Below are 22872 nucleotides of genomic sequence, written 5' to 3'. Positions count from 1 at the left end.
GGCCGGCAAGGGGGGTCGGGGAAATGAAATGTTGTGGGGACGCGTCGCCCCGAGGGCCAAATAACAACAACAACAAGAAGGAACCGATCAAACAGAAAAAGGGGTGGATGCTGTTCATGCTCGTGAGGTCATTAACGGGTCGTTACACGGCGTCAGGAAAGGCAACTAGATTAAGAGAGGTGAACAGACGTGGTAGAGTAGAGTGGTGGATTGGCGAGTGAAAATGAAAGTCGGCAACGACTTTCGCATCCATGCGAAAGGGCCATAGATGAGGGAAATCGAAGGGATGTGGTGAAGCTGAACAATGCTGGCAGGCAAGGATGAATAGTACGATCAACTCAAGGCGCCCAGATCTGTAGCATAGGTTTGAGTGCCGGGTTATGAGCTGAATGCGAGGGACTCAGAAGGACTTCCATTCGGCTCACCCTGATCGTCCGGTCGACCGAGCCCGTCGCCAACACGTTGACCCGGCGCTCAGTGGTAGCTGCCTTGTCCTTTCCGTCGACTGGACCTTCTCCAGCTGCACCTGCATACTTTGTCCGTCCCCAGGCCATGGTGGACACAAAATGTTCATGCGCGTCGATCGTCTTGGTCATTTTCCCCTGCTCGAGATCCCATATTCGGATCGTCTTGTCGTCAGACGCCGAGAGGAGAAACTTGCCACTCGGGTGGAATGTCATGGCCCGGATCCAGTTGTCGTGACCCATCTTGAAAAGCGATGAACTTATTGTCAGTCGAGGTTGGGCGGGTCGAAAGCGATCCCTACGTCTACTCACGAATACCTTTAGGCATTGACCCGTGAGAACGTCCCACAGCCGAATCGTCTTGTCCCTAGACCCAGTGACCACAAAGCAACCGTCGCTTTTGGCTCGATCGTCACCTGCCGCAGCCTGCAATGGACAAGCCCGTGAGCGAACTCGAATTATGGGGCCCATAGGATGCACTCACGGTTAAACCAGCTAGCTTTCGGATTGAAGCATATGCTGCGACCGGCGCAAACTCCGCGCACTCGACGACATGTTCGTGTCCACGCAGCACCATTTTTGCATCTCCTTCGTTTCGATCCCAGATTCTTGCCGTCTAGGTGGCGAGATCATGCCCTGTGAGCTTGACGTATCAGATTGGCTTGAACAGACAACAGAACTTACCTGGTCACTCGATGCCGATAGCAGCCATTTCCCATCCCCTGACGGTACGACGCTCCGTACCCACTCGTCATGACCCCATAGGGTCCTTATGCAGTAGCTGATTGCAGGTGTCGCAACTTCAGCACCAGCCGAAGCCTTGCGGACAATTCTGGACACATACCCTGTTGACACCTCCCATATACGTATCGTCTTATCACGGCTTGCAGTGACAAGAAAGTCTCCGTTCGACACGAACTTGACGGAAGTAACCGAATGGTCATGACCATGTAATGTCTTTATATTTTTGTATTCGTTATTCGTGTCCCAGATCTTCAGCGAAAGGTCATTTGAGCAGGAGACTGTCGATCGAACAGCCCTTGAACTCAGCATACCGGAACAAGTTAACAGTTGCCAACATCCTGCTCACCCAGCAACCCCCCCTTGGCGTCAAAATCCAAGTCCATGACCGCCTTCGTATGGCCCTTCAGTGTTCGCTCACACTCGCCGGTCTCCCAATCCCAGATCTTGATGGTCGAATCCTCGCTCGCACTAGCTAGTATATTGAAGGTGGGATGAAAGACGACTTTGGAGATGGGGGATCGATGTCCCATAAGTGTGTGACGCTGAGGTACTCGAGGTATCCAGAGGGCGCTGGCCTTGGAATTCGAGCCTGATGCCCGCGGAAGTGTCAACTCTTGCTCCAATACCGCATTCCTTGTTTCTAGATCTTGAATCTGAATATCCGATAGAACCTTCTGTCAATATACCGTACCACAGATAGACAAGATGTCAAGCGCTTACCTTCTTCTGTAGCCTGATCAAGCTGGTCCACTTCTTCTCCAACAACCCTTGATATCGTTTGTTTTGGGGATCGTCTAGTTGTAGCTCTTCGTTGTTCGATTCGAATTTCAAGGCTTCGAAAGCCGAGTCATTACCCGAAGCATGGAGATAGAATAGGACGGCCTTATTGCTATGTGTAAGTCAAGTATGCGAGCCGGAACACAAGATATCAGCTCAGACGACCTCTCGCTCTAGGCCTCTAAGAACGCTCACAGATCATCCCGTTGTTTATCGGTGAGATAACCGGCCATGCCTATAAACACAGCCGAACTTTTCCAGGAGGAATATGTTCAGAAGACTATGCGGTGACCAGGCTGTCGAGATCTTGATGGATAGCTTGCAGAATGATCCTGAATAGTCGAGAACGTTTGATGGGAATGTAGGAAATAGTGCAGCTATAGTTGTTCCCCCCTGCCGATTGCTAATTTGTATCGGATATGTAGCTATGTATCGCTATATGCCCCCTGTCAACTGACTGCAAGTTGTAACAGCACGCAAAGTACGCAACGTGTTGAAAGTGGAATCTTTGAGATTACAAGTTTGCTGTATCACGAAATCTCGAGGATATGCCCATCAGCTGCAGCTGCATTCTTGATCTCCTCGACGACAATCAACACGCGCATCCCGGCGCGTTGCGACTGGTCATACATACCATCAGCGGACACAGCATCACACCGGGTCTACCATAGCCCATCGAGGTCTAGCTTGACCCGAAGCGATACTACGTCTTGCCATCGACTCAGGACGAATGTGCTACATGATACATATTAACGGTGAATCATCCGTTTCCCCAGATACACCACAGTGTTCACCATGTTCGTCATTACAACAGGACTCGATTCAGGCGAGTCTACCAAGACCGGGTATAAGGAAAGCGCCGGCATTCATCAATACGGCCTGCCTCCCTCCGGACCAAAGGTCAGCAGCCCGTCGCCTATATTGGTCATGCCCATCCCGTCGTTGCCTGCACCGTGTCCGGAAGAAATGTTGACACTGTTGGCGCCGCTCCTATCCGGCAATCCGCTCCCAGGTCGACCGATGTCAGGCCCTGCATATCGGACTCGGCTTTGGGCAGACGCAAAGCCATATAAGAAGTTCTTGTAGTAGTCGTCGTCGAGGTGGTTATCGAAAAAGTTGACTTTCATCTTGAAAAAGGCTGCAGACGTCAGGAGGGAATCTGACCCGGCCTGGTGCTGAGGTCCGATTCGTTGCACCTGGAAACGCCCAGCCAGACGTTCCTCTTTTAGCATGGCAGTATCGGACGGCTCAACCAGGAGAGTGACTCACGTTCATCATATCCGCAATCTCCTGCAATCCCCCCTTCAAGCTTCTTACACTCCGCATGATATGCTTGATGTCGTATACGTGAGGGAACCAGATGTGTAGCGCGTCGAAGAATTCGGACTCGACAGGTGGTAGCGGCGATGCGGTGAGCAGTTTCAAGAGGTAGCCGAAGTCGTATCCGCTGTGTGTCATCGAGGTGGGGAGAATTATCAGTAATCGAGCTCGAGGGTAGAGTCGAAGAGAAATGATGCTACTGACGAGTGGAAGCTAACCCATTTTACGTTGGAGAAGAGAACTAATCCCGACGTAATCAGGTGTTCCGCAAAGACGTCATTGTCGATCCCTTCGGTCTCTAGCCTCTTGAAATCGATTCCGGACTTCTGTAATAGCTCAATAGAGTCTTGTGCGTACATATCATCGCTACGGGTTTGGGCACATAGGGAGTTCGCGGTTGGAGATTATGTCTACCATCCGCTGCATCCAAAGGGCACCTCTTGACTCACTTCAGACTGAACTTGAAGTTGAATTGCCAGCAACAGACTTCTGGCATGTTCCCCTCTTCATCTGCCAGGGTCAGACCCAGTTGTATGATCTTGAGCAAGTCGACGTTACATCGCATCGTCTGGAAGTGATAATCGGATCCCGTACGAAACGTTCCTATGGGTCGCGCAACGATCCCCGGAAACTCGGTGTCCTATTAGGACGATGAAGAGTCGTCAGACTCTCGGGCATGCAGCACAGATGATGGGAGCTGCGTATCACTCACCATAGAGACGACCGGGTACTTCTCTATCGTCGCCCTCAGCGAATCCAGCTCTTCATCGAGGTTGTCCGCCCATACCTGCCGGAGGTACGGTCTCAGCACATATCTAATGATAACCAACGATGTGGGGTATGAGAGGGCCGACTAACCTCTCGTATCCGATGTGCCATCTTGAACACCTCCTTTCTCTCTTCCCGGAATTAGTCTAGGTGAAGAAGCCCTGCGTGATTGAGTGCTCGATCGCGATCGATAACGTGAATTGATGGTCCGTTTGTTGACGTTTTTCAGGAGGTATCTCAGCTATTATCAGGATCCGAAGAGTTGTCTAAGGGTACAAGCATACAGACTCACAGAGTGTCCGACCAGAGGCTCCGATAGTAGAGCGATATCTCATGCCGGGGAATCGCATTCAGGTCGCGGGGTCGCTCTTGGCCTGAGATCTCGCGCGCGCCGGCCGAGATCGACATGCGGTCTCAAGGAATGAAGACTTCGCGCCTCTTGATCTTGCGTCTGCCATGTAAATACACATCTTTGGAAACCACCATGTGGCATCTCAATGCAAGGGGTTCTTGATGTTCACTAAGGTTAGTTGGCAGGTGATTGAAGCGGGAAATGCGCTCATCTCGTCACGCAATCTGGTCATTATGCTGGTGATAGATTTAAGTCGAGGGTTTCTTTGACATCAATCAACCGGCATTTTCTATCATCGAGCATAACTATGTGATTGACAGTGGTGAGCTCCCCTCAGCCCAGACTTCGGATTCGACTGCAACCTCAAACTGAGATGGAGTGTCTGAGTGTCTGACATCTGCCAACTTGCTTTGGTCCCCGAGTTATCAGACGGTGACATTTGTACGGGCGATCTCAAACAAGGGAAAGGTACCATCAGGGCCTTAAGCTGTTGGAAGCCACTTTCAATGAACGGTCAAGTGGCAATAGATTTGGGTGAAGGTCTATTGCACCAGCAGGTGAACATTGCCGCGGGACAGCCGATTCCAATTCCAGGCGTTGGTTTTGATAGCTCAGACCTCCTTGAACCCAGAATCTTCACATTGATCAGCATCCCATTTTCTCCAGGCTATGCTACAGCACAGAACTATCTTCTCAGTTCGTCCGAGGACTTGCGGTGATATCTCGTCTGTCACTTGACGCTACACTATAAACGCTTGAAAATGAATTGTAAATCTCCAACCTGACGAGTAATGTTCCATGCCTAATCGTTTCCAGTTATCTTGAAGGGACGTGGGGCTGGTCGAGCGACACCGATCTCGAATAACACTGGCAGAGCTGTTTTATGTTGCCAGATCATCATGAAAGGTAATTCTAGGCCCGAACCCATCTCGGAAGAGATTTTCGATGGAACTGTCGCCTATCGCCATTGCATATCTAGCACGGCAAGGCTTGGCTACCTTGTACTTCACGAAAGTCATTCACCAATCCTCAACGTATTCTGTCGCAGATTCGTCCCACATTTGCCGTTCCATCTAGCTTGTCTCATGGTCAGTAAGAAAGAGTTACACTTCCGGTTTCGTGCAGTCCTAAGCTAGATCAAGGTGTATTTCAGGCACCATATCTGATACCGATAAGACTTTAGTCTAGGGCAACTTTGTTCATTTGCTATCTTAGCTCGAATTAATATCTCTGGTTTCACCATTGCGCTTGACAGAGTCGCTGCATAACGACCAATATTTAAATGGTATCGGACGAGATTTGGATGGTGTATGGCATTCCAGGATGGTAGTGGTTGCGGTGAGGACTGACTTTGATGTCGTCAAGGCGAGTTCCAGGCGGCAGATGGCTAGGTCGGCATCGAGGAGTATACAGGGAATAAGGAACGAAGATGCGGGCATGGTCCCGGCCGACAGACGGAGGTAGCTCGCAGTAAAATCGAGATGTTGCCAAGAGACGCTCCGATTCAAACGCGGCGAAACGAGTCAAGATCAGCGAAAATCATTGCCGCTATGATGATGTGATTGGAGAGACGGCAAACGAGGCTCTTGCTGGGTCGTACCGTAGATTTCCAGCAACCGACTTGCCTGCGTAACCATCTAGATACAGTCGCGATTACTCTGACTTGCATGACTTGAGGAATTGAGGAATGAGGATCGGTTCACCTGAAACCGCCGCCTGTGACCCGCTCCCCCCGCGCGCGCCCGTGAGACGTCTTTTCGGGATTGGCCGACGCCGATGGATGAATCTGATTCCGAGGGGACGGTAGCAGTGGGTGTGGGCGATCCCCGCTGACCTCTCTCCCACTCTCACTCACTCACTCGTCGTCTACCTCTTCTGCCCTTCTCTTCAGACATCGATCGAGGTCCAGGTATAGCTAGAGCCGTACGGTCGCTTGCAGAAGACTCGGTGGCCGTTTTCTGTAATCAGACTCCCATCTCGACGACCTTGCAACCTATCCCCTTCTCCTTTATCACAGTCCAATCAACCTTGCCAATCACTCCCGATAACGCCTCCTGATCACAAGGTAAGTCGATACTATCCTCCTAACCTGAATTCATCGCCGTGGAGATGTATCGAGAGATCATCTTTACTGGTCCTCTCTGCAGAGATCCACTCCGGTGTGGTCGTATCAGACAGAGGAAGAATCGGTCCATTCCAAGCCTCCTGCTCAAAGGACTCGGACCTAGACTGCTGCAACTACCTGGATCACTTTGGTGTGCGTTTTCTTGCTTGCCCGTTCGCTCTCCTCTAAGAAGTCCTCAGGTGAGTAGGACTGCAGTTCAGTCCTCAGGACAGGGCGAAAGCAATCATCAACGAGTATCGGGTTAACCGGTCTACATCTGGACGTTCTTCAGCTGATCTCGACCTCCCTTATCGAACCCGATGAGCGCCAACCATATCGAGGGCGGGGACAATCTCTCCGAACCAACTTCGCATCGTGCGTCGCTCGATCCGGCACGAACACCTCGTACCATGTCACCGCATCATGATTCGGACGACTCCCTAGTAGAGGAGTCTTTGGCGGATGACTTCGTCGCACAAACTCGACCCGTCAACGCACGAACGCCGTCGCCTCAACCGGCTCACGATGACCTGAGCAGCAGTTGGCTCAGCCTCAGCGACCCTGGCTCTTCTACTTCGGGCTTCCCTTCCAGCGATGACCACGAGGACGATCTAGGCGGGCTTCGGCCGGATAGCCCGGAGGGAGTCAGCCTGAACTTGAGTTCGAGCTGGATCGACGCCGAAGCGAGGTCGACCTCCGAACAAGCTTCTCCACGATCAGGACCTAGTAGCGAACGAGCACCCGGGTCTCACGGCCGTGACGAAGTTCACGGGGCACTTCCTGAGGGCCATCTAAGTACCGACACTTTGCATCGCGGCGATCTCATGTTACCATCCTACGGTGAAGGACAGAAGGAAATGTCGAGCATCGAGAAGGTCACGGCCTGGGTCAAACCCGCCGATCTTCACGGTACAATCGGCTATGATCACGCTGAGCAGCACAATGCCGATCTGATCTTTCCCACTCTGGACGCATCCATGCAAGGAACGGACATGCAGGGGACGGACTCTTGCGAGACCATCAAGCGCGCAACTCGCTTCAATCGATCCGCATCCGAGTCGACTGTCAAGCTCATGAGCAGTGACAATAGATCCGGAGACGCTCGGCAGTCCTTTCTGTCCGATGTTACCGACCCTGAAGGAGGCTCCGAGTGTGGCCTCGACCACGACCTCGAGGGAATCTCGGGGCAGCGAGATGCCGTTTCCGCCTCCGAGGGAGAAGAGCTGGACGAGTGGGATCTTGCCTCGATCGAGCGAGAGCTCGGAGTCGGACGAGATCAGACAGGAGGACGAGGTATCCGATATCAAGCGGAACTCGGCCGCGAAGGCAGGCTTGGCCGATACTCAGAGAGAGTCAACACCTCCGCTCGAGCCACAGACCGAAAGCACCTAAAGTCCAGGCATATAGATTCGCACGATGTCGGGCCATCCCAGTCACAGAAGGAGAGAGATCAAGCCGTGGGCAAATTTTGGATGGAGGAGGTTGGGAAACGCGCCGTCAGTCAGCCAGAGACTCGCGCATGGGCGGATGCCGTATCCTTGAACAATCGGTTCGAGGAGTCTTCACTCAAACGGCGTCGATATGATCGACTCAGGAACATGTGAGTCCCGGTCATTCACGATCCTGACACCTACTTGCAGTAAGCTGATATATGAAATCGTCGTCTTGATCGATAGTGCATTCCTGGCCTTGCCCTTCATCACGCTTGCCATCGTTGCGATGCTGACGCGGCCCTCCATCGGCGCGATCTCGCCTGCCGGACATTCTAAAGCCCGTCACCCTGAGAGCCATCCAGGCGGGATCCGGCCCAATGAACACCCTGCTCAACAAGCTGCAGAGTTTGAGGTTCATGACGTTGGAAAGGTAGCCGGACAAGCTGCGGAAGTCATACCAGCGGAGTTGAGGGTGATGACACCCGACGCCAAGCCATTCTTGATCCAGGTCGAAGAGTCAAGTGGCAGTAGTGGACTTGCATCCATGAAGCAACGTACCCGAAAGGACAAATTGGATGCTGCCGCCAAACGAATGGCGGACCAGTTCAGGCGCTTCGTGCCTACCCACTTTGCCGGAGGTGCTGTCAGCACCGATCTCTGGTCGGCACAGCGGATCTACCTTGGCATACGTTCGATCCGACTGGCTATCCATCGTGCTTCGGTGGCATTGATCGGTACATTGGCAAAGATCCCTAAGGGCGCTGCTGTAGCTCGTGCTCGCTTCAGTTACTGGATCGCCCCTGCTTTGGACAGGACCACTTCGCTTGTGATGATCGACGGCAAAGACGCCTATCAGTCCGCCCTCATGGAAATCCGTCAAGCCATTCAACACCATCGTAACAGCCTCGATCGCGCCTACTCGAGGACCAAGAAGAAGGCAAGCAGAGTCGAGGAGGGGATCGTTGATTTGACGTTCAAGACAGGTGTTCGAGTGCGTCGCGCGAATGCACTGTGGAAGGATCAAGCTTCGCGCACGGTCGACTCGGTCCGACAGACACTTGACTTGCTACCCAAGCGATTTGAGGTCACCATTAGCGGACCCGCGCACCTAATTCTAAGCAGAGCGCGGAACATCTCGGATGAAATACGATCCCGTATAATACGCCACCATGATCTGACCAAGGGACGTAAGATGGCTTCCGCTTGTTCTCAGAAGAAGGATGGAAGATCGTGCAAGAATGAAACGTCGGCTCTCGCCCAACAACAGCGACCGAAAGGCCGATTCTCCTTTCGTCGCAAGCATCAGCAAAGCGAAACGTCTCCTTGAACTGAAGTGAGTCCGGTCTGCCTCTACGGCACTGCAAGGGCTCGGCCTAAATGATCGTTGGCCCTACGAGGTGACGACGAATCGCAACGCCATTGTGGACCCCCGCCACAACGCTAACCATTATCGGCATCCTCCGACCGAGCGATCGATCGAACTCTGGATTATGTAGCTCCTTTTCCACGGTTGTATGATCTGTTGCTCTTCCCACGCCTGAACCGCTCTCTAGCTAGTTTTCTGTTTGTTACTGTTTCCCTGTATCGTTGAGCCTGTCTTATCTCATAAATTATTATCGGTCCTGCCTGACGGAGAAAGAGGACCTCTATGCGTCCGATGCGGAATCAAATCCAGGTCGACGATGTGATACTCCGGACTTCTCCACAAAGTCAACAAGCAATTCATCATATCGCAACTCGTCTTTCGACCTGCATCTAGCAACAAGCCTGCTTCAACGGATTCCCACATGATCAGGTGCTTTCGAAGGGAGACTTGTCGGAGCAGTCTGATCAATCAAACCTACAAGGCGACTGCGAACACTGGGCGATCCATAAGCAACATGTCGGCCGAGAGGAAGCATGATACCTCTGTCGGAAATGATGTAGCGAACCAAACGGCCGAGACCATCAGACGTAGCTCGAATCTGACTATGCAGGTCGTGTTGCGTCGAGATCTCCTCGAAGTGAGCTCGTCGGTGCGGGCAGGATCGATGTATCGCCCTCTCGAGGCTCACAACTCGATCTTCAGAAGCTCGAGTGGCCGGTCGGGCCGTTGATGGCCCAAGCTGCACATGCTGCCACAGCAGTCATGGTCAAATACCGTGAGCATGAGAATGTCAAGTCGTACGAACAGGATCTCGATAATATGCGCAAGGTAAGAATCTTCACAACGGTTCATAAAGTTCTCTATTGCGAAGCGGGCTCATCTCGTTATCACTTCAAAAGGCTGTGTTACAAGTGAGCTAGCTGGCGAGACAGAAGAAGAGATACGAAATTCAAGGAATTATGGCCCGACAGATCCCTGACGAGTCACAGCTTCTCTTTCTGCGAGACGCTTTGGAGACTGCCGATATCGGACATTACCTCGTGAGTAGACTTAGCGATATACATGTGATGTGCTCTTACATCGGAGAGTGGAATCACAGTGGACGGAACAGCCGTAAGCCTTTTCCTGGACCCTTTGCGGGCTCGTGACACTCAAGCCTTCTATCACAGCGAGAATATCCCGACTGCGCTTGCAATCGTACCCAACAAGCGAGAAAAGAAACTCAAGAAGATCCTAGACAGTTGTCAAGTAGAACTATGGCGCTGAATGGTAATCTTTGTGTCAGAACACGTATCGAGTCTCTGGTGTCCTCGCTCATGAACTTTCGTAGACATACAAGTACACTATACTATGGATACAGTGGCTATTGGTGAGCCATACCTGCCTACTTATCGTTTCCTCGAAATCCCGGCCAACGCCAAGCGGGGTCACGCCAAGCCTGTCCATTGGCGATTACTACCCAAAACCCTAAACACGATAACGCGAGCAAGCCTGAAAAGATGGTATAAAGACCGCCGTCTCCGATGGAATTCTGACGAAGCCCGGTTTGTCAGATGAGTCAACCCTGCTAGCTGGTCTGGAGTTGGGAGAGAAACGTACTCGGATAGGCAGGGCAACCTGTGAGGCAACGAAGGCGAACGTACCCCGAAAGAAGGAATTGCAAGCGATAGCGCTGCTAGACCTTCCAGGATTTGCATCCACCAGATATGCAAGCGTTGAGGCGTAGATTACCCTGAGATGACGGAGATAAATGTCAGCAATCGAAGTTATCCGGCAAAGCACATCTTCTGCTGACATTAGCGAGAAACCTCCAAAAACAAGCGCAACAATCGGCCCGGCCACATTGGTCTTCTGGTCACTTGTCCATGCGTACACCAGGAATGACGCGACCATGACCGGCATGGCTGTGGGATGCCTAGTGTCAGTTTTATGAAAAATACTGGACTCGATCCCGGCGGCTTACCTGGAACCGTACTCTTCAAGCGCATTTCTGGCTGTCCGACGCCTCCGTTCTTCTTCTTCAACTTGCGCAGTACTAGATCACTATATCGCCCGCCAAGAATGCTTCCCAAGATGTTTCCACCGCCTGCGAGCCAACGTCACTGCAAATCAGCGACTTCGCTAGTATACATCGCGGCAAGAGCGGTTGAAATTTACCGAAAGACAGCAGCAGCAAACCGATCTTGAGCGGGGTGTAGTCGTAGGGAGGGCTAAGGGAAGTTTCAAGCCAGTATGAGTACAGTAGCCTCTTCGTCTGGTCAGAGGAGATACTCACGCTGCAAATGTCACAGCGGCCGTAAACGTAATTGTGTATTGAGCGGCAAAGATCAATCCTGCAAGGATGGCGTAAGATCTGTCAGCTATGAGGAAGTTGATAAAAATCCCCGACTGCTCGACTGTCTTACCGGAACAAGTCACGGCCAAAAAGTTGTTGGGTCGTTTCAAGATGTGCCACATGGCCGGCGCCGGGTTGACGTCTGCCAACCGTAGTTTCACCTTGACGTGCTCTTCCTCGTCGTTGTCGACAGCCGCTGTCGAACGTTTTTTGCCCCAGGGCGTCAAGGCGCTCCAGACTCGTCGACGAGGCTCAAGAACGACCTCTTTCTGCTCGAGATCCACCTTGACTTGACGCTGGTCAGCGAGTTCCGGCACAGGTGTCTGTACCGCCGTCCTCTCGGGTCCTTGATATGAGTTTCTTGTGAGAGGGGTCGCAATTCCCGATCCGGCGATCCCGTATGCAGGCGTTTGAGGTACAGTCATATTCGCTGGCGTCTGATCGCCGCTCTTCAACCCCTTCTCTCGCTTCTTGATCCGTTTCTTCTCATCATGCACGTCCTGTTCCAGAGCTCGCTTGATGGCTCTCTGAGTGGCCTTTTGGTATAGCTGGGATCGTTCTCTCCTCCAGCTGTCCGGAAAGAAGATGAACGAGGAGAACGAGACGCCCCCAAACGCTGCCAGGAGGTAGAATGTCGCTCGCCAGGACGAGGCTGAAGTCAGAATACCCCCAATCACCGATCCAAGAGCAGGTCCGATCAGAGGAACGGCATAGTATACGCCCATCTGATAGCAGCGAAGCGTTGATGCAGGCCAGTCAACACCATCCCAAGCCGTATCGCAGCGAATAACACCTACTTTGGTTCCCCTCTCGTGCTTCTCATACATATCAGCTAGCGAACCTGCGCCTACGCTTAAGACGGCCGCGCTTCCGAATCCTTGCAACAATCTCACTATATGTTGAGAATCGGGACATCGATCAGCCACGATTTATGCTACAGTAGGAACGAAATGCCGGACCATGACTTACTGATGATCAGGACGGTCATGTTCTGTGCTCTGCTAGCGACGATGGTGCCGACAATGAAGATCTGAACGCGATAATCGATGCATGAATGTCGATATTATTCCTATCAGGTAGCAAACAAGAGTACTTACGGCATTGCTAACGAGGTATATGACCTATCGGTGCAAGCAAGAGCGTGGACGATATGCTCAGAATCAGAAACCATCCCCCGATAGATCACCCGCGCAGCTGACCTTTCTTCCCGTGACCTCGGCAATACTCGACCAGACTGTCCGAACACGGATTATCATATAAGCTCACCCAACTCCATTGCTCGTTGCTGAGCCTCGTGCCTCACGCATACTCACAAATCGGCCATCCGCCTTGAAAGAGGATGAACAAGCTCACGCTCAGACTCAGCTCGGTATCCGTGGCGCCCAGCTGTTCCCTAAGCTGTTCGAATGCTGGATTGTAGATCGATGCGCCTAGCGTGGGGGAGAGGGCGGCAAAGGCGACCATGATGAGGACGACGGTCTACGTTGGCGCAACGCGAAAGAAAGGCAGGAATAAGACAACGGCAGAATACCAGTCAATTTACTGATTCATATCGTGAGGGTGATACGATGATATGATGATCAAGAGATGCTTGCCTTTTTCCGTTCGCTCCACTCTCTCGGATCGTCATCCACCGGCACATGCTCAATATCCAGCACGATCGGCTTTTCCCCTACGGCCTCCTCGACGTCTACCTCTAGAGTCGAATGCGTGGCCGCAACCGGCGCTTCTTCCGACCGCCTCGATCCCTTGTTCGATGACGACTCGGGATCTGGTGGGGACGTCGAGGGATATGCTTGTCCTTCGGAGTTATTCGTCATGCCTCTTTCTGTCGGTCCGATCTCTGTTGAATTTGTATCGCGGCGTGCCGGCATGGCTCGCTCTGTCATGTCCTGTGGGGGTATCGTGGTTGCCATTCTGCAGGTCTCGGGTATATATGTCTTCGATTGTAGCTCAAGAGGACTGTATTATAACGTCGATCCGAGCGTCAAGAGAAGTAGGAGAAAGGAAGATTATGAGGGTATATACGGCGGTATGGTATGGGCGAGACTGAGAACCAGCCGGTCCGTTATCAGTCCAAGATGATGTGTGAAATAGCCACGACGATGTCAGAACGTACCAATCACTTGTTAGTTGCATGACCTTTGACTCTATCGACGACGATGCTGTAGGGTATAGGTATATATACGTTGCACCAAGTCGCATATGGTCGATCGGGTTTACCTCGCCCTTTGCCCCGAAATTTGACTTGCTCATCGCCGAGTTCGGTCAAACCCGACGACCAAGGGATCCCGAAAAGAGTTGTGGGATCCCGATCTCGCCATCCTCCCCAAAAGTAGCGTCGACTTTGATGAGATGGTGCAGGCAGAGTATCGTCGGATCGAGTCAAAGAGAAACATGGCGGTCACTTGGACAGGGAGATAGCAAGAGGATGGCTCCGTGTACGTGAGCGTGGTGATTGCTGGGCCATCAGCGCTCGTCGAGGAAAGCGTTTGTCGAATTTGTCGCATTTAGCGGGGGTTTCGTGCTTCGAGGATGATCGATTTTTATACGAGCTTACGAGCGCATGACAACGAGTGTACAAAATTGCGTAACGAGTTGACCAGAACATCTCGACGTCAAGGCAATGGCTAAGCAAACTCTTGCCTTGTGCTCTGTTGCACGCAAAATGGCAAGCTCTCTGAACACTCTGGACGTAGTTGATGATGGGGTAACGTAAGGTCAAAGAAGGTTAGCGCGGCCGCGCCCGCACAGCGGGTCACGCGTCACGGTTAAGGGTCCGATAAGGACGTCTCTTAACTGGCCGGTTAAGAAATGTCTTAACGTACCCCTTTGCCGACCCCCTTAAATGGCGCTAGCCAGCCCTCTATACGCGTACGTACACGCGCTTCTGTTTGGCTCACGCGTTTGACGCGTCATCGCAAGCGCGTCGAGCCCCACATAAGCAACAATCGACTCGAGAAGCTAAAATACTTACTACAATACTCAGTAATAAGTAAAACACGCCTATAGACATCTCTAGTCCCCCCTACCTCTCCTAATCCTGTGTACGACCTAACGACCCCCTTACGAACCCCTCACGACCCCGTTTTCACTCCAACAACAGTCCGTTTACGCCCAAAACTCACCAAGAACCTCGAAGAAGCCTAAAAATCACGAAGAAGCCAAAAAACAAGTATAAGCCCACTGCAAACGATGTCTGCTGTATGTACCCCTTACCTTGCATCTATCCAGTCGCTTTAGACTCTGACTGATGTCCTCGGGGTGGTCTCATGTCGGTCAGAATGATGGAACCCGTCAGTACCTTAACAAACACTTATACCACCCGTATCGACTCACATTAACAACCACGTTTGCCCTCATCATGTTCATCTAGAAGAGAACCCTGCTGCAGGTAAGTAAAAAGCTACCCGAAACTGTCTCTTGGCCAGGTCGCTTACGGTCAGTTATTGCTCCGATAGGTGGTGGTGCTCCCAACACGGGTGTCATTCGTGTTGAGAAGGGGAAGCAGCCGGGTCAGTTCAGAACCATATCACGCTCTCTAACTAACCCATATCGTTCCCTTAGCTGACCGTATATCCTGCCGCTACCTGTCTACAGTCCGACCTACAGGTGAAGAGCTTGAAGAAGAGGGCATCGATCCCAACCTCGACAACCCCACCGTCGAGGTGGATGAGTTAACCGACTCCGATGCGACTACAAACCCGGGCGATAGTAGTGACATATCCGCCGACGAGCTATTGACTGTCGAACAGGTAAGCCCATAGGCCGGTCTTATAGCACTCTTATCTGGTGGCTTACTCCCCCGTTCGGTGTCGTATAGGCTGACGCAAAGAGGCTAGCGAAGAAGAAAGCCAAGGCCGAACGAAAGGCAGCCAGACTAGCGATAAAGGCGGTTCAGCAAAACGTATGTTCCTACCTATCTCCTATCACACGCTTAACCACTCTGATAACACTGTGGCATCTTCACGCTTGGTTTAGAATTTGAAGCGCAAGGCAACCACCGACGATCTTCGGGCAGCCAATTTCAAAGTCGTATGTCAGCTTAGGGGTTAACAATGGCTTATATGACTGCTAACTCACCCTCTCACTGTCGCCTCTCTCTCAGCCGCGAACCGACACTGTAAGCAGATTCCTTCGGTGAAGGAAATTAGATGGGTACTAACTACCTCTTAACGTGCTCCATAACCTCAGGATATGGGTCGGTTTCCCCACATCACCGGTTCGACTGTCACCCCTAAGGACATCGTCCAAAGTCTCCAAGCCCAAATCAGGCTGTTTGAGGCCCGTTACGCGGCGGTTATTGAGCGTCGAGACAAGGTCGTACCTGTCGGCCCCACTCCCAACACCCAGAAGCTATCGTCGGTCGTCCATTCCCTCGAAGGTGTCCTAGACGAATTGGTGGCCTTATCGGGGGAGTTAGTGGCCGGTTTTAGGTCGGTTAAGGTTCTTTCGATGCTGCAGCAGGTCCAGTCGAGAGGTCGACTTCTAGACAGGGAGGAGTTTGAGACGAAGATCAACGATATCGAGGCTCAACTCCACAATCACGTCGACGACACTGGACGCCGCTTACGCGCCCTCAACCAAGGGTCCGATAACCCTGCGTTAGGGTCCACCGCCAATGCCAATCCGACCTCTAGCGGACCTCAAACTCCCTCGTCAAGAGGCATCAATCTGTCCGGTTTGAAGTCCGCCCTCAAGACCGATGCCGAGCTGCGTGCGATTGTGCTTGGGATCTTCAACGACCCCACGAACTTGAACAACAGCGGCCCTGTAGCCGGCCCTTCGGGGACCTCTAACCAGTCGGCTAATCCCCCGGCTCCCACTCACTCGTCCCATGTCTCCCCAGACAAGCGATCGCGCACCCGTACCAACACCAAGTGGTCGGTGAGTATAGCGTAGCCTTATCTACCGCTTATCTGGTCCGCTAACACTTGCCTTATCCACCGCTTATCTGGTCCGCTAACACCTTGTCAACAGTACGCTTGCCATTATGCTGTCAAGGAACTAATCGGGATGAGAGGTACCTGGGACGGTGATTCTATCACCGAGCAAGGTTATCTCCCGGATGGAGAATGGCCCTCGCACGAGGAAGACGACGAGGACACTGGCTTACCGGGCCCTCAACAGATCGATGTCGAACTGGCTATGGGTGGGACAAGGAGCGTTTGGAGGCCTGAGTGGAAGAAGATCGGAGAAGAACGGTCAGCAGCACATCACTTATCATGCCTTTATCCTACCACTAACCATCGAGATAAACGTTCGATCAGGTGGTCTCCCTTTGTCAACGAGGTCGCCGCTCGCGTCGTCAACACCTGGAAGATGACCAACGGGGACAGGCCCACGGTAAATGACCTTAAACCGCTCATTATCAAGTACTGCAAGAACCGGTCTGGCGTCCGTCCCACCCGTGCTGAAGAAGGAGGCGTCCATCTCGCGCGTCTGGTGAATCGCAAGCGAGGTCATGTGAGTCCTTTAACAGACACGATAGACGTGGGTTTAGGGTCGGTTATCATGCAGGCTTACCGTCGTTCTTGTTGTCTCTCTCCGTTACTTCCTCACAGATATCCGATGACAGGTACAAGATCTGGCCTCAGTCCCCTCCCAACCTGTCTCGAAAGGCCCCAGTTTACGCTCTGTTAAGGGCACCGCTGTTCTCGCCGACGTTGTGGCAGTGCGATGACCGCCAGAACCGAAGGTTCCCCGTCCTTCAACAGCCGGCCAATCAACCGGCCCTTATCGAGACGGATAGCTGGAAGGTATGGCGCCGATACTCCTTCGGTGGCAATGCAGCCCTGGCCGACGGTTGTTATGAGCTGAACTGGCCGTATTGGCTCTCTGACGAGGTAAGTCGAATCATTACTTAACTGGCCATAAACCGACGCTTAACCTGCCGCATATGTCTCCTATAACAGTGCATCGCTGCGGCTTCCTATCTCGACGCAATGTCTGAGGAGAAGAACAGGAACCAGCCCCTGTACCGCACACGATGGGTCTCTCCAAGGCGTATGTGGCCTCAAACCGACCCCAAAACGGAGGAGTTAAGGGCACCTTTGGCTGGCGACCCAACCAGGCCGGATCCCGCTGCTACCGGTGCGATTGTTTATCGGTCGATGGTCCGACCCCAAACCGCCGCGATATGGGCGGCCCAAAAGCCCGCTTTGTGGGCGTTGATATACCCGGATCCTCCTGTACCGGCAAGTCACGCAGAGCGACCGACGCTCGAGGAGTTGGTGAACGGTCCAAACGCGCTCGCTGAGCACAAGCAGACCTGGGCGAGATCCACCCAGTTAAGGGCCTGTCAAGTGCCCGATAAGACTAATGCCGAGATCTTGGCCCTGGCCGTCGAGTACGCCGTAGCTGATGCGGCCGCGCTGGAGGCTCAAGCGGAGGCGTTGACCGGAGCTCTGGCCGCTTAACCAGGCTCGATCGATGGTCTATGGGGGTGGGTTTGAGATGGGTAAAGGCCCGTTATATTCTTACGACAGCGGGGAATCGACTTACGCAAAAAAAAAAAAACTACAAAAAAAAGGAAAATACAAAACGACAAGGTTAGGGGTGAGTTACAAGCCACATACAAGGCTGTTATGCAGGGCCGATGGTTTTAATACCCGATTGACAACAAGTTGGCGAGGAGGAAGGGCACTAATCTAGACAGGCAGATGTCGGTTGTAAATAGCGACCGATAGAGGCTTGTTAACGGTCCGGTTTGTCTCCTTGACCATACCATCAATATTGTCCCTTGACTTCAGACTCTTGTACACGCTTGAACAGCCCAGATAGGGGGCGACGAGGAATGCGTTATCGGGCCTTTATCGGGCCTCAATTCGGTCAGAGATACAGGGCGTAATCCTGCCATTATGAAGGCGTCCAAGGGGATCGCCTCAAGAGATTGCCGAAATGTTCTAGATTGGTACAACCGTACCTCCAAGCGAGAGCTGTGTATGCTAACCATCAGCTATCGATCCGTTGAGGGGGCAGTTAAGGGTTTCCTCACTGATCGATAAGACATTGATAGGGATTGCCGGCAGTGGGAGGCATCGCATAACTGACAGCTTGCCGGAAGATGAGCCACAAGCGCTGTTGGATAACGGCCTCATGGTTGGTCACCTCGACGTCGTATAGTCCTGCGATAAGACAGAGATCGTCACCTGAAGCGACTTTCACAGGGTCGTAGACCGATGCCATTTGTTGAAAGTGGAAGAGAGTATCCCTGTATTCTGCCAGGTTACAGGTCCGATAATCGCCTGATTTGTCATTCCACACTCGGAATCGCTTTGTGGGGCCTTTGAGTCCGGTGTAGCGGGTCGACTTTTGACGGACAATTAACTGACGGGCTGACAGCCGGTTAATGGCAGGATCACCCTCTAATAAGTAATCGTGATCAGGATCTTCTAGTTTGAGCCGTTTCTGTATTGCAGGCCATGCGCGAGCTGATATGGCTTGGGCGGTTCCATGTGTGGGCTTTAACGTAGCGTTACTGGGCGCTGAGAACGCCAGATTAACCCCAGTTTCGAGTTCGTCTAGATCGGTGATCATTTGGTCGAGAAACTCTGCGGCTGCTGTACCCCGTTCTGTTGTATCCTCCCTGATACGGGTCAGATTGGCGGCAGCTAAGCGTTCCGCAGGAGTTGTTGCACCGGCCACTAACAATGCATGGAGCAGAGCAGCCGTAGCGGACCGATATTGGGCCTGTAACAGGGTAGTTTCGATCTGTTTACCATTGGTGTTAATCTGCTTGAGTAATTTGCCGAGGCGCTCTGCAGCAAAGACCCAAGTCGAATACACAGGTCCATGTAGCAGTATGTCGTCCACTATATGGGCGATTTGATGCCAGTTACGGGTCCGTTGTATTCCTGGATGTAGGAGGAAGACGAGGTCTTGCCACTGCCGGATCAAAGTCCGCAATACGGCCACCTGTGTTCGACTGATATTGGGCCTCAATGCGACCACATTAACCTCCGATAAGAGCAGGGAGCACCGCAGTTCGCTGTCCGTCAAAGCCGGGTTATGATCTCGGTGGCCAGGCGGTATGTTTCTGTTCATCTGCCAGATATCTGGCCAGATAAGGGGCACATAAACCTCCGTCCAGGTTCTCCACTGGGCAGACGTCTTGGTTCCGCCCTTGATGTCAAGGAAGCCTGAGGGGATTGCTTCATATATGCCTGTAGGAAGCACCACCTTGTCACGTACGCTTATCAGCCTCTTGTATGACGAGACAAGGCGCCATTAAGGATCCCATACCTGACGAATGGCTTTACTTATGGCGACAAGGTTTGCAGGGGTAAAGACCGGCTTCAAGACCTCTTTTGCCCGTCTGGTTGGGTTGACCCTTGTCGGACGTGATAAGGGTGGGTTAGAGGGTGGTCTGGGAGGCGCCATGGAGGTCGACGGTTCAGCGGATGCCTGCGATGCAGCCATGGCCTCCTCCAGGGTCATTGAGTCGTCCAGAACAGCGGGGGATAATGCAGGTGCTATGGTGCTCGATAAGGGTGGGTTAAATGTCGGCCTGACGATGGGCTCAGGGAATAGCTCCCCGTCAGTCGAATCGACTTCAGAGTCGTCGTCGTTGTCCGGCTCGTTAACGGTCCCGTATTTGCCCACACAAAGGCACTTCCAGAGGTAGGTTTTGTCGTTGCCTTGAAGCAGGTTATGCATGGCATCGAAGACGGTACACCTGAACTTGTCGAAATACGGCAGCAACATAAGGGCCGATAGGTGACCCTTAACATCCGCATAAGGGGACCGATTGAGGGCCTCTTTAGCCATGGTTGAAGTGAATTTGATGGGCCGATAAGGGGGTGGTTTGGGTCCCCTAGTAGTTCGGGGTAACTGAGCCCAGTCGTTTCGTTTAGCCTCGGCTTGGTTGGAAAGAGCAGCCTGCTCGTTATCGTGCTCTTGACGGGCCTGTCGTATGGCAGATAAGCCGGCTTCTTCTCCGAATAAGATACCCTGGCAGTGATGATGCGAATCGCGAAGGGGAAAATCTAAGGTCCATGCCGTTAAAATTATCCAACAACTATCCTACCCCTGTCTGGTCAGACTTACCCTGTGTAAAGGCCAGACGATCGTGTGTGGCATGGCAGCGAGTGCACACATCAGATTTACGAGCTTGTGACGAAGCTCCTATCAGGCCGATAGCAGCAGGCCTATCGGCGCACACGGCGGCCAGTGCAAGGTGACATAACCGTCCGTTAGGAAACTTGGGAGTCCGAATCGAAACTGGCTGAAACCAAGCCTGGCGTAACTCCATTACCAGCGGCATAAGGAATTTATGGTAATTGACGTGTCGGGGCTCTCGCGGACCTATAGACAGCAAGATAAGGGCCAGTTAGAAATTTTATGTTGGCAGATCGAACAAGTTGCAATGAGCGCAAAGATACATACCGGGAATAATGCCAATAGGCATTATCATACTCTGAACTGACCTCAAACCTTGCGGGAAATTGACGATTTGGAGTGAGATATGTCCAACAGAGTACGGCGTCGACATCATCGATGATGAACGGTTGACCCAATCCAGGTAGAGATTCAAGTAGATAACGGGGACATCTCCAGGCCTAGGGGGGTCGTGTAAGAGTGGGTTACCGTCCGGTCCTAGGATTCGCTCAAGTACTTCACCATCCCATTGGTCATGCAAGATCGACTCGGCGGGACAAGTGGCCTCGTCCCAGCGGACTGCTAACTGACGCCTATCCTGCCAGTTAAACGCTAGGTCTTCCATACCTGGATGAGCCAGAACTCGTTCAAGCTGATAGCGTAAGGGTATACGTGAAAAGTCCAGGGGGACGTTGCCTTTCTCTCCGTCCATTACCTGGCCACATGCGGGGCAGTTAAGAGGCAGGTTGGCCGGTAGTCGGGCTGAGCCAACGGCTGAATATGAAACTGGTGATGTGACGTCGTACAGAACCTCATGGCAGAGCATATTCGGACACACAGGGTGTACGATATTGGGCACATAGGTGCCGGTTTTCCGATGAACAGTCCGAAGGGTTTGTGCCGGCGAGTCGCTGAGTAGGGAGGGTGCATCACTGTTGACCATTAACCGGGTGCTATCGACCAGGTTAAGGGCCCCCCTGAGAAAGAAGTGAATCAGGGTTCTGGCTGCGCCCGCAGCTTCGATGAGAATAGCGTAGGTGTAAATCAAGCGTTCCATGAAGGTTGTGCTGTCCTGGACTTGGTCGAGGCCTATGTAGTCCGACAAGGGCTCGGTATCCCAAGGATTGACTAAGACCGAAGGTATGTCGTAGGGCCAATCGTCCAGGTAATCATGGAGCTCGGGGATATAAGGTAGAGCTGGCTCAGGGGGGGGCAGATCGGGGGGGTTATCTGGAGGGTTAAGGGTGCGTTGTGGGTCGTTTTCGGATGTCGGTGATTGATTAAGGTGGCCGGGATCGTCCAGCGAAATACCATCGAAGGGGGTATCAAAAGGGCCGTATTGCGAGGGGCTTAACGTACCACCAAGTGGTTCAGTAGGGGGGTGATAGGGCTGAGTTGGTGAGGAGGGGATGTCGAGATCAGGTGGTACGGCGGGGGGGAGTTGGCTGTTCTGTATTTCATTAAGTAGGTACTGCCGCTCTTCTGCCTCTCCTGCTAAGCGCCGGATATGAGCCAGATATTTTCTTCCAGTAATAACCCTGCCTCGGCGGGAACAGTGGCTGCATAGGCAGAGTCCTAGTCTGTTGAGGGGCTGTTGAGGAGCAAGGATAAGAGTCGGTTAAGGGACTGATAATTCGCTCACCACCTGGGCCTCAAGCATAGCGATACTGCGGCTGGAGTAATCGGGAGGAGTTGGAAAGGCGGATACCGACATCTGGAACGGTAATATGATGGTAGTCTTATCGTACCACTAACTATCAACTAGCATACGGGCTTGCAGCGAAATAGGGGTAAGAAGTGATGATCGACTTGATCATATTACAGACAGGCGCCACGAAGGCAAAAGACCCCCGCGTCCAAATCCATGGGGGTCGGATAAGAGCCCGTTAAGCTAAATGCTTAACCGTCGCTTCTTATCCTACCCTTATCCGACCCCAAAAAATCTTAACCGGCGCGCGCTGATCCCCTGTGCCGTACGAACCAGCCTGCCTGCCTTGGCGGGAGGGGAATGGGAGGGAGAGGAGAGGGACACAGCCCATCACATCGCAGAGCAGCGAGCAAGGGGAGAGGGAGAGAGGCTAGAGAGGTCATCATCGATCAGAAGAGATCA

At 52.6% G+C, this 22872-nt stretch overlaps 6 protein-coding genes across 6 annotated transcripts; 3 read left to right on the top strand and 3 right to left on the bottom strand.

Annotated features, from left to right (window-relative positions):
- Positions 1-23: 23 nt before the first annotated feature.
- Positions 24-2573, bottom strand: HD553DRAFT_317557 (WD40-repeat-containing domain protein). Its single transcript, XM_046180762.1, has 9 exons — positions 2181-2573; positions 1929-2097; positions 1555-1861; positions 1309-1486; positions 1149-1245; positions 949-1080; positions 777-890; positions 426-707; positions 24-353 (listed from the first exon to the last, which is right to left on the bottom strand). Exons 1-9 carry the CDS (start codon positions 2216-2218, stop codon positions 339-341), a joined length of 1332 nt encoding a protein of 443 aa, XP_046033892.1. The 5' UTR covers positions 2219-2573; the 3' UTR covers positions 24-338.
- A 109-nt stretch (positions 2574-2682) lies between these two features.
- Positions 2683-4359, bottom strand: HD553DRAFT_317555 (putative ccr4-not transcription complex, subunit 7). The gene is made up of 6 exons (XM_046180761.1): positions 4164-4359; positions 4018-4092; positions 3755-3945; positions 3510-3671; positions 3255-3432; positions 2683-3181 (listed from the first exon to the last, which is right to left on the bottom strand). The coding sequence occupies exons 1-6, from the start codon at positions 4182-4184 to the stop codon at positions 2855-2857; spliced, it is 954 nt and encodes a 317-aa protein (XP_046033891.1). The 5' UTR covers positions 4185-4359; the 3' UTR covers positions 2683-2854.
- Positions 4360-6352: 1993 nt separating this feature from the next.
- On the top strand, positions 6353-9584 carry HD553DRAFT_317550 (uncharacterized protein). The gene is made up of 4 exons (XM_046180760.1): positions 6353-6490; positions 6573-6729; positions 6822-8129; positions 8206-9584. Exons 3-4 carry the CDS (start codon positions 6850-6852, stop codon positions 9287-9289), a joined length of 2364 nt encoding a protein of 787 aa, XP_046033890.1. The 5' UTR covers positions 6353-6490; positions 6573-6729; positions 6822-6849; the 3' UTR covers positions 9290-9584.
- A 258-nt stretch (positions 9585-9842) lies between these two features.
- On the top strand, positions 9843-10445 carry HD553DRAFT_345066 (uncharacterized protein; the record flags this gene model as incomplete). The annotated part of the gene is made up of 5 exons (XM_046183062.1): positions 9843-9965; positions 10031-10156; positions 10228-10239; positions 10300-10368; positions 10428-10445. 5 exons carry the CDS (start codon positions 9843-9845, stop codon positions 10443-10445), a joined length of 348 nt encoding a protein of 115 aa, XP_046033889.1.
- Positions 10446-10594: 149 nt separating this feature from the next.
- On the bottom strand, positions 10595-13712 carry HD553DRAFT_120869 (major facilitator superfamily domain-containing protein). Its single transcript, XM_046176499.1, has 13 exons — positions 13259-13712; positions 12977-13142; positions 12863-12897; positions 12761-12784; positions 12633-12693; positions 12461-12555; positions 11734-12388; positions 11604-11661; positions 11486-11538; positions 11292-11414; positions 11124-11232; positions 10928-11060; positions 10595-10859 (listed from the first exon to the last, which is right to left on the bottom strand). The coding sequence occupies exons 1-13, from the start codon at positions 13577-13579 to the stop codon at positions 10713-10715; spliced, it is 1980 nt and encodes a 659-aa protein (XP_046033888.1). The 5' UTR covers positions 13580-13712; the 3' UTR covers positions 10595-10712.
- A 1146-nt stretch (positions 13713-14858) lies between these two features.
- On the top strand, positions 14859-18082 carry HD553DRAFT_345063 (uncharacterized protein; the record flags this gene model as incomplete). Its single annotated transcript, XM_046183061.1, has 13 exons — positions 14859-14867; positions 14947-14959; positions 15040-15057; positions 15125-15178; positions 15264-15418; positions 15487-15570; positions 15645-15698; positions 15772-15786; positions 15858-16550; positions 16644-16867; positions 16934-17129; positions 17228-17509; positions 17579-18082. The coding sequence occupies 13 exons, from the start codon at positions 14859-14861 to the stop codon at positions 18080-18082; spliced, it is 2301 nt and encodes a 766-aa protein (XP_046033887.1).
- Positions 18083-22872: the final 4790 nt, after the last annotated feature.

Source organism: Filobasidium floriforme, assembly GCF_021052385.1.
Source record: "Filobasidium floriforme strain CBS 6241 chromosome Unknown HD553scaffold_22, whole genome shotgun sequence".
Lineage (NCBI taxonomy): Eukaryota > Fungi > Basidiomycota > Tremellomycetes > Filobasidiales > Filobasidiaceae > Filobasidium > Filobasidium floriforme.
Note: the sequence above shows the minus strand (reverse complement) of the source record. Positions and strands in the feature narration are given on the sequence as shown.